Here is a 10,610-nt window from a genome sequence, read left to right as displayed (position 1 = left end):
CATTATTCACAACAATGAAGTGACAAATAGTGTGCACATTGAGGAAATGTGTATGTGAGTGTGCTGAAGTTGAGTGGATGGGAGAGTGTTGCTTTAAGAGCTGTTAGGCTTCCGTATGCGGATATTGGTACAGTGTTTCGATAGTTGATTTTAGATGGTTCATTAATATGGAAGATGTTCCTACCTCAGGAGAAGCATCACAAACTCCAAACACATCAGCAAAGTCTGATGGACTTTTCCTCAGAGTCTGGTCAGCAGGCAGCGTGTTGTCATTGTAAGAACTCACGAACTTAAAGTCACTGGTTCGAGAACCTGTTGTCAGGTACGCGTCATAATTGTATGTGCTGCGTAAAGTTCCTGTGCCGTCAACGTCTGCGTAATTAGGAGGGAGATACGCGCTGGGGATGGCAACTGCTCCATCAAACAACAGTCTGGGCTTTCTCCTGCGACAAAACCTCACACCCAGGATGATGATGATGAAGGTCAGAAAAAAGGTGGACACAGACACCAGCGCGATGATCAGATAAGAGGTCAGTTTGGAGTTCTTCTCGTCATAAGAAATATCCTTCAGTTCTGGCACCTCAGCCAAGTTATCAGAAATAAGTAAATACATGGAGCAGGTGGCAGAGAGAGAGGGCTGTCCGTTATCCTTCACGGACACAATGAGGTTCTGTTTCATGCTGTCAGACTCAGAAATGTCCCGCTGGGTCCTGATCTCTCCGCTGTGGAGACCAATGGTAAAAAGACCCGGATCAGTGGATTTGACTATATGATAGGACAGCCAGGCGTTTTGTCCGGAGTCCGCGTCCACCGCGATCACTTTGGACACCAGAGAGCCTCCGTGTGCAGCTTTGGGGACCAGCTCGGTCATGAAGGAGTTGCCCTCCGGGGCGGGGTACAGTATCTGAGGAGAGTTGTCATTCACATCCGATACGAACACACTGGCGGTCACGTTGCTGCTGAGCGGAGGAGAACCGTTGTCTCTGGCCATCACGTGCACTTTAAAACTCCTTAACTGTTCATAATCAAACGACCTCACAGCGTGGATCACCCCCGTGTCTCCGTTAACGGATAGATAGGAGGACACCGGGGCGCTGTTCACCTCACCAGGTAACAGAGAATAAACCACGGTACCGTTTTGTCTCCAGTCGGGGTCTCGAGCAGTAACGGAACATAAAGTGGAGCCAGGTTTGTTATTTTCAGTCACATAAGCGCTGTAGGACTGTTCCTCAAACACAGGTGGGTTGTCGTTGATGTCTGCTACAGACAACTGGACAGTTTTAGAGGAGGACAGAGGTGGAGAGCCCTCGTCAGTGGCAGTGATTGTAATGTTGTAATCAGACTCTAGTTCACGGTCCAGTTGTCCTGTGGTCACCAGAGAATAATAGTTTTTAATTGAAGGAACCAACTTAAAGGGGACATGTTGCTGAATGGAGCAGCGTACCTGTCTGTTAGTCTCAGAGTCTCTATCCTGCACGTTGATGATGCCCACCTCTGTACCAGGTGACACGTTCTCATGTATCGGGCTAATCAGTGATTTCAAAGTGATAGCAGGAGGGTTATCATTGACATCTGTTATATCTAAAATCACTGTACAATACGAGGTAAGACCTGGTCCATCTTTTGCTCTTATTCGCAATTCAATGGAGGTCTCAGTCTCATAATCGATAGAGCCGACTACTCGTATGTCTCCTGTCTTATGATCAAGCGAGAACAACGAGACATGGTCATCAGAAACATGATCAAAATTGTACGTAATATCACCATTGGGTCCCGCGTCGGCATCAGATGCACTCACTGTAATGATGACTGTCCCTGAAGGTGCGTTTTCAGGAAGACTGGCTTCATAAACGGCATTACTAAACACTGGGGCGTTATCATTAGCATCCAGAACAGTCACGTGAATAATCGCAGTACCGGATCTCTGAGGAGAGCCTCCATCTAGAGCTGTCATAACTAGTTTGAGTTCTTTCTCTTGCTCTCGGTCTAATTCTTTTACCAAAACCAATTTAGGGTGTTTCCTTCCACTGCCTGTATCTACATTAATAGTGAAATGTTCATTATTTTGTAAATCGTAGCGTTGTACAGTATTTGTACCAATATCTGCATCTTGAGCTTCAGTGAGTAAGAATGTAGCTCCTCTGGCTGCAGATTCTCTTATTTCAAATGAAATCAAGTCCTCACTAAACTGTGGGGCGTTGTCGTTTATATCTTGTACATGAATATTGATACTATGAAGCTCTAACGGGTTTTCCAAAACAAGCTCCTCTTTTAAAACGCACGTCGCCTTCTTACCACAAAGAGCTTCCCTGTCGATCCGGTCAGTAATAATTAAATCCCCAGTGCTCAGGTTAATATCACAATACCGCTTGTCATTCCTGTCTGTGTCAATGCGAGCTTTACGCAAGGAGAGTGAGGCAATCCGGAGGCCGACGTCTTTGGCGATATTTCCAATCAGAGCCCCTCGTTTCATCTCCTCTGCAATGGAGTAGCTCACATCTCCGTATGCGAAACGCAAGCTGATGAAAAGGAAAACACAATAGCGATTCATAGAAAATCCTCTGTGCACCGTGTGTCCCATGATCGATGGGACGTTCATCCTTTCCTGGCCAATTATTTCAAAGTGATCAACGACGGTTGTATTCCTCTTTGTAATTAGTGGTCTGAATATGGTCCACAAAGTCCTTTTGTGTTGCCGTTAACCGACAGACACACCGCACCACAATAACGCTTTGCAATGGAGGAAACAAAAGGATGAAGCTGGGGACACGTTCGGCCTTTGTTGGTGCACAGTGACACCAATAGTTTAAATCCGTTATAGCACTATACTAACTTAAACAAGTTGACAACTTCGTTGGCTCTATCGAGGCAAAACATAATGCTATTCAGTCATGTTCTGTTTATCATAACTGTCGATTGTGTATATTACATTACATTACATGTCATTTAGCTGACGCTTTTATCCAAAGCGACTTACAATAAGTGCATTAAGCCATGAGTAAAAACTCAGAACAACAAGAATCAAGCAAGTAAATGACCGGGCTGTTGTGATTGCTTTATCAATGTATTTTCCATAGTGGCTCCTGTGAGATCTATTGAATATGTTTTCTGCATTGTGTGCTTCATAAGCTGTCTTTAACACAAATTGACTCTTCGTAATACTACAAAAATGCACCATATTCCACAGTACCAATTGCTGCATTGGAATAAATAACCCATCACAATTTAATTAAAAGATGGAAAAATGTGTTCACAAATATTCTGATGAACTGAATTAAAAAAGGAAGCAGAAAACTGCACTATAAACCCAAACTAAATACAGTAATGATCAATGATGCACAAAGCACTGTATTCAGCACGTACCAATCATCTCTTTGGCATATTTTCAAGTTAAAAACCGGCATGACTCAATTTAACATCCCAGATGCAGGGGCAAAGAAGTGACAACAGGTTACTGGGAATCTAACAGAGAGATATCACCAACATTTCTGCAGGGGAACTATTGTTCCAAAGTGCACACAAAAGATATATTTTATTTTCAATGTGTTGGATTAAAGCTGAAGATTAAATTCATACTGTATTTGTAAAACCCATACAAAATTTTACAATCTAATAAAAGATACAACCTAACATCCTTGTGTAATATTATACTGGCTGACAATTAGCTGAAGGATTCATGAATCAGATATTAACGTGTTAAAGACAGCACCTTAAAAAAATACAACAGAACAAAATAAATGTGTCCCTATAACCCCCCTGTCGTGCTCAATTTTCAAACAGCAGTCTGTCATTTCTAAATTTGCCAGCTTCATACAAATAATACACCTGCAATGCTTTAATACTTGCAATTATATCTGAATATTATTTAAGATTATGCTTAAATACAGCTCTTATTCCATAAATCATTGAAAAATACTATTTAAGTGGAGAAAATATAGATGTTTTAATGATCAAATGAAAGATTAAATTGTTGCACGATGAAAATATATGTTGTGATGATCCATTAAGTCTGAAATACTTTGAAAAAGTACTCCTTCAGTACTAAACCTAGGATTATAATTATTAGGCCAATAAAACTAAATGATAAACAACAGACTTTCAGGGCAAAGAAACATTCAACAAGAATGTGGACTGCACCAAAGGTGTATCAACCAACTTGAATTGAAACATGATTCATATAACTTTAAATTGATGTAAAAACATTTAGTAAAGAAATAGCCAATGTGAAATGATAGTAAGCAATGTTTTAGAGGACAATGTTGGACCCCTAACAACCAGGAAAAATCAGCTGTAGTTAGGAAGTTATATGAAGAATAAGGAATCAGGAAAGTATAATATGTTGGCCCTACCTCAAGGGACTCCTCTGAATGACCGAATACATCAGCAAAGTCTGATGCAAAATCTTGTCAGCAAATACACATTGCTTAATTCTGAAGGCAGCTTCATTACGTTTGACACTTATATTCAATCAAAACCACAGAAAGCGGAACTGCAAGAAAAGAAAGCGATAAACAAAAATTGAGCTTTTTCAGGACGATTACTTAAATAATATGGAAGATGTTCCTACCTCAGGAGAATCATCACAATCTCCAAACACATCAGCAAAGTCTGATGGACATTTCCTCAGAGTCTGGTCAGCAGGCAGCGTGTTGTCATTGTAAGAACTCACGAACTTAAAGTCACTGGTTCTAGAGCCTGTTGTCAGGTACGCGTCATAATTGTATGTGCTGCTTAAAGTTCCTGTGCCGTCAACGTCTGCGTAATTTGGAGGGAGATACGCGCTGGGGATGGCAACTGCTCCATCAAACAACAGTCTGGGCTTTCTCCTGCGACAAAACCTCACACCCAGGATGATGATGATGAAGGTCAGAAAAAAGGTGGACACAGACACCAGCGCGATGATCAGATAAGAGGTCAGTTTGGAGTTCTTCTCGTCATAAGAAATATCCTTCAGTTCTGGCACCTCAGCCAAGTTATCAGAAATAAGTAAATACATGGAGCAGGTGGCAGAGAGAGAGGGCTGTCCGTTATCCTTCACTGACACAATGAGGTTCTGTTTCATGCTGTCAGACTCAGAAATGTCCCGCTGGGTCCTGATCTCTCCGGTGTGGAGACCAATGGTAAAAAGACCCGGATCAGTGGATTTGACTATATGATAGGACAGCCAGGCGTTCTGTCCGGAGTCCGCGTCCACCGCGATCACTTTGGACACCAGAGAGCCTCCGTGTGCAGCTTTGGGGACCAGCTCGGTCATGAAGGAGTTGCCCTCCGGGGCGGGGTACAGTATCTGAGGAGAGTTGTCATTCACATCCGATACGAACACACTGACGGTCACGTTGCTGCTGAGTGGAGGAGAACCGTTGTCTCTGGCCATCACGTGCACTTTAAAACTCCTGAAATGTTCATAATCAAACGACCTCACAGAGTGCATCACCCCCGTGTCTCCGTTAACAGATAGATAGGAGGACACCGGGGCGCCGTTAACCTCACCAGGTAACAGAGAATAAACCACGGTACCGTTTTGTCTCCAGTCGGGGTCTCGAGCAGTAACGGAACATAAAGTGGAGCCAGGTTTGTTATTTTCAGTCACATAAGCGCTGTAGGACTGTTCCTCAAACACAGGTGGGTTGTCGTTGATGTCTGCTACAGACAACTGGACAGTTTTAGAGGAGGACAGAGGTGGAGAGCCCTCGTCAGTGGCAGTGATTGTAATGTTGTAATCAGACTCTAGTTCACGGTCCAGTTGTCCTGTGGTCACCAGAGAATAATAGTTTTTAATAGAAGGAACCAACTTAAAGGGGACGTGTTGCTGAATGGAGCAGCGGACCTGTCTGTTAGTCTCAGAGTCTCTATCCTGCACATTAATGATGCCCACCTCTGTACCAGGTGACACGTTCTCGGGTATCGGGCTAGTTAGTGATTTCAGATAAATAGCAGGGGCGTTGTCATTAACATCAGTAACATCTATGATGACTTTGGCATAAGAGGTTAAACCCAAACCATCTTTTGCTGTGACGCGCAGTTCAAACGATGATGCGGTTTCAAAATCAACTGTTGTTGTCAATTTTAAATCACCTGTCTTATGATCTATGGCAAACATTGACTTAATATCTTCTGAAATGTGTCCAAAATCAAATATAACATCTCCATTTTGTCCCTCGTCTGCATCAGTAGCACTCACGGTCAGCACGACCGTACCAAGATGAGAGTTTTCAGGCAGACGTGCTTTATAAACGGACTGGCTAAACACCGGCACGTTATCATTAGCATCCAGTACAGTGACGTGTATGACCACAGTACCGGATTTCTGAGGAGAGCCTCCATCCAGAGCTGTAAGAACGAGATTGATTTCTTGTAATGTTTCGCGGTCTAGCTCTTTGTTAAGGACTAGTTCCACAGAATTACTTCCAACGCCCAGAATAAAATTGTCGTTGCTTTCGAGGTTGTATGTCTGAACTGAATATTTGCCAATATCTGCATCATGTGCTTCTTCTATTGGAAAACGAGCACCCTTTGCCGCGGATTCACTTATATCTATGTGGATTAAATCTTTTTTGAAGTGAGGAGAGTTATCATTTATGTCCTGGACATGGAGACTAATTCGATGCAATTCTAATGGATTCTCTAACATGAGTTCTTGTTTTATAATGCATGACGCTCTGTCTCCACAAAGGCTCTCTCTGTCAATCCGCTGAACAGTCGTCAGATCCCCGTTACTGAGGTTTAAGTCACAATAACGTTTGTCGTTCCCATCGGTATCAATGCGGGCTTTTCGAGCGGATAGACTGCTCTTTTCAAGACCCACGTATTTGGCGATATTACCGATCACGGATCCGCGTCTCATCTCCTCCGGAAAAGAGTAGCTTACATCTCCATTTGCAAAATATGAAGAAAAGAGCAGTACAGCAAAGACAGAGCTTTGCAATGCGAGCCCAGTAGTCTTCAGGACGACGGAACAGTACATGTTTCCTAGTCAGTGTCCCGGGACGTATAGACTCCAAAAAAAGAATTAAACCAAAATCCACTTAATCCAAGACCAGGTCTCTTCCTCACTAGACGATCAACTGCAGCACATTGAGTCACATTGTGGGTTGACCACAGTGGGTTGATATCAACACAATTAATACACCTGGTGGATAGCGACATCGTGAGTTTCCTCTAGAAATTACATCATATAATACTGGGCAAATCAGTACATTTATGAAAACCGCCTTTAAAGAGCAAATTAAAATTCAAGATGAATCATATATTGAAATGCCACATATTAAGAGGAGTAAGTGGAAAGAGCACATCTGAGATAACAGCATGTACCTCATATTTAGCATTGCTTCTTGGGTGTGTGAAAATAAACTGATCATATCCTAGTCTTTAAGTAAAATGTAACATTTGCTTTCAGTAAAATGACAAACTACCCTTAAACTGAAACCGCAATACCGGAAAGAGATAAAAAACGAGGGAAAAAGTACGTTACAAAAAGGATAGCCCTTGATCTAACTGCAGTGTTCTCATTTGCTTTGTTCAAAACCAATAAACTCTTGCAAAGACTAGAAAGAAATGACCGTCACAAGACTGACAATTTGAGAAGCTTTTTTTCAAATAAAATAATGGATAACATGTTTGATGCTCTTACCTCAGGAGAATCATCACAATCTACAAAAACATCAGCAAAGTCTGATGGACTTTTCCTCAGAGTCTGGTCAGCAGGCAGTGTGTTGTCATTGTAAGAACTCACGAACTTAAAGTCACTGGTTCTAGAACCTGTTGTCAGGTACGCGTCATAATTGTAGGTGCTGCGTAAAGTTCCTGTGCCATCAACGTCTGCGTAATTGGGAGGGAGATACGCGCTGGGGATGGCAACTGCTCCATCAAACAACAGTCTGGGCTTTCTCCTGCGACAAAAACTCACACCCAGGATGATGATGATGAAGGTCAGAAAAAAAGTGGACACAGACACCAGCGCGATGATCAGATAAGAGGTCAGTTTGGAGTTCTTCTCGTCATAAGAAATATCCTTCAGTTCTGGCACCTCAGCCACGTTATCAGAAATAAGTAAATACATGGAGCAGGTGGCAGAGAGAGAGGGCTGTCCGTTATCCTTCACTGACACAATGAGGTTCTGTTTCATGCTGTCAGACTCAGAAATGTCCCGCTGGGTCCTGATCTCTCCGCTGTGGAGACCAATGGTGAAAAGACCCGGATCAGTGGATTTGACTATATGATAGGACAGCCAGGCGTTCTGTCCGGAGTCCGCGTCCAGCGCGATCACTTTGGACACCAGAGAGCCTCCGTGTGCAGCTTTGGGGACCAGCTCGGTCATGAAGGAGTTGCCCTCCGGGGCGGGGTACAGTATCTGAGGAGAGTTGTCATTCACATCCGATACGAACACACTGACGGTCACGTTGCTGCTGAGTGGAGGAGAACCGTTGTCTCTGGCCATGACGTGCACTTTAAAACTCCTGAACTGTTCATAATCAAACGACCTCACAGCGTGGATCACCCCCGTGTCTCCGTTAACAGATAGATAGGAGGACACCGGGGCACCGTTCACCTCACCAGGTAACAGAGAATAAACCACGGTACCGTTTTGTCTCCAGTCGGGGTCTCGAGCAGTAACGGAACATAAAGTGGAGCCAGGTTTGTTATTTTCAGTCACATAAGCGCTGTAGGACTGTTCCTCAAACACAGGTGGGTTGTCGTTGATGTCTGCTACAGACAACTGGACAGTTTTAGAGGAGGACAGAGGTGGAGAGCCCTCGTCAGTGGCAGTGATTGTAATGTTGTAATCAGACTCTAGTTCACGGTCCAGTTGTCCTGTGGTCACCAAAGAATAATAGTTTTTAATTGAAGGAACCAATTTAAAGGGGACGTGTTGCTGAATGGAGCAGCGGACCTGTCGGTTAGTCTCAGAGTCTCTATCTTGCACGTTGATGATGCCCACCTCTGTACCAGGTGGCACGTTCTCAGATATCGGGCTAGTAAGTGATTTCACATATATTACCGGAGCATTATCATTTTCATCAGATAGGTCTATGAAAACCTTGGCATATGAACTTAATCCGAGTCCGTCTTTTGCCATGACTCGCAATTCAAATGATTTTTTCTTCTCATAGTCCGTGGAGCCAATTACTCTTATTTCTCCAGTATTAAGGTATATTGAAAACAGTTTTTCATCTGTCACTGAAACGTAACCAAGGTCATATGTCACGTCTCCATTCACTCCATCATCTGCATCGGTAGCACTTACTGTAACCACTATAGTGTCAAGAGGAGAGTTTTCACGCAGACTGGCTTTATAAACGGCCTGACTGAACACTGGGGCGTTATCATTAGCATCCAGTACAGTGACGTGTATCATTACAGTACCTGATCTCTGAGGAGAGCCATCATCAAGAGCTGTTAAAAGCAAATCCATCTCTTGTTGTGTCTCTCTATCAAGTTTATTATGTAGAACAAGTTGAACTTTGTTCACATCGACCATTAGAATGAAATTAGCATTTGCCTGTAGGCTGTACCTCTGCACAGCATTTTGACCAATATCCGCGTCATGTGCTTCCTCCATTAAGTAACCAGTGCCCTTTTCAGCGGACTCGCTTATTTCCATCGTAATTAAATCTCTTCTGAATTGCGGGGAGTTGTCATTTATATCTTGGACGTGTAGATTTATACGATGCAATTCTAACGGATTCTCCAGTACGAGTTCCAGGACTAAAATGCAAGATGGTTTAATGCCACAAAGACTCTCTCGGTCAAGCCGCTCAGCAACACTTAATTCCCCGGTTTTCAAACTGATAACACAATATCGTTCGTTATTGCCTTCGGAATCAATGCGGGCCTTGCGAGTTGACAGTGTAGTTATATCCAGACCAAGATCTTTAGCTACATTTCCAATGACAGTCCCTGGTTTCATCTCTTCTGGGATGGAAAAGCTCACCTCGGCAAACACGGGTTGCAAACCAAGTAGACAGATGACAAAGCGAGAAACCAGGCCAAGCTTTGAAAATCCTTCGTCTTCCATCATTCAAAATGACAAATATCCGCAGGAAAAATAAAATATTTGAAGGTCTAGTTCAACTCGTTAATATACATTTGAGGTGGAAAAATTTCAGACAAATTCAAAAACAGAAATCAGCAACACGATCCCAAAGCTCGTTCGAACGCCACAACATAACTGGAAATAGAAAGCTGGGGAACAATGGGTGGAGACGTTCTGCTCCACAGCATTGCAGCATTCCCGAGTAAACTGGTAGATAGCGACACATAGTGTTCGTTTGAGAAAGAGCATGTGATACAATGACAGGCATCCGGGTGAAAGCTTGATGGCGAGATGTTGAGATCCCCCCTCAGCATAGAGAGCTGTGACACGTTAGCAGATTGGAGCTTGTGTGTGTGTGTGTGTGTGTGTGTGTGTGTGTGTGTGTGTGTGTGTCTGTGTGTGTGTGTGTGTGTGTGTTTATATGACAGGATTAAATAGTGTTGAGAGTCATAGTTTAATTCATTCAGTTATTATTTTAGTAATGTAACAGTTAATGCTTCAAGCACGTTACATTGAATGAGTCAGATAAAAAAAATATTTAATTGGGAAATAAATTAACGGGAATATTCAAAGATTA

The 10,610-nt window shown here is 43.0% G+C and overlaps 3 protein-coding genes across 3 annotated transcripts; all 3 read right to left on the bottom strand.

Annotated features, from left to right (window-relative positions):
- Positions 1-103: 103 nt before the first annotated feature.
- LOC117737983 (protocadherin beta-16-like) lies at positions 104-2,581 on the bottom strand. Its single transcript, XM_034544243.1, has one exon. It carries the CDS (start codon positions 2,579-2,581, stop codon positions 104-106), a length of 2,478 nt encoding a protein of 825 aa, XP_034400134.1.
- A 1,956-nt stretch (positions 2,582-4,537) lies between these two features.
- On the bottom strand, positions 4,538-6,964 carry LOC117737982 (protocadherin beta-16-like). Its single transcript, XM_034544242.1, has one exon. It carries the CDS (start codon positions 6,962-6,964, stop codon positions 4,538-4,540), a length of 2,427 nt encoding a protein of 808 aa, XP_034400133.1.
- A 428-nt stretch (positions 6,965-7,392) lies between these two features.
- On the bottom strand, positions 7,393-10,018 carry LOC117737981 (protocadherin beta-15-like). Its single transcript, XM_034544240.1, has 2 exons — positions 7,631-10,018; positions 7,393-7,419 (listed from the first exon to the last, which is right to left on the bottom strand). Exons 1-2 carry the CDS (start codon positions 10,016-10,018, stop codon positions 7,393-7,395), a joined length of 2,415 nt encoding a protein of 804 aa, XP_034400131.1.
- Positions 10,019-10,610: the final 592 nt, after the last annotated feature.

This window comes from Cyclopterus lumpus, chromosome 10, assembly GCF_009769545.1.
Source record: "Cyclopterus lumpus isolate fCycLum1 chromosome 10, fCycLum1.pri, whole genome shotgun sequence".
Classification (NCBI taxonomy): domain Eukaryota; kingdom Metazoa; phylum Chordata; class Actinopteri; order Perciformes; family Cyclopteridae; genus Cyclopterus; species Cyclopterus lumpus.
The sequence above is the reverse complement of the archived record's forward strand: the minus strand, read 5'-3'. Positions and strand labels throughout refer to the sequence as shown.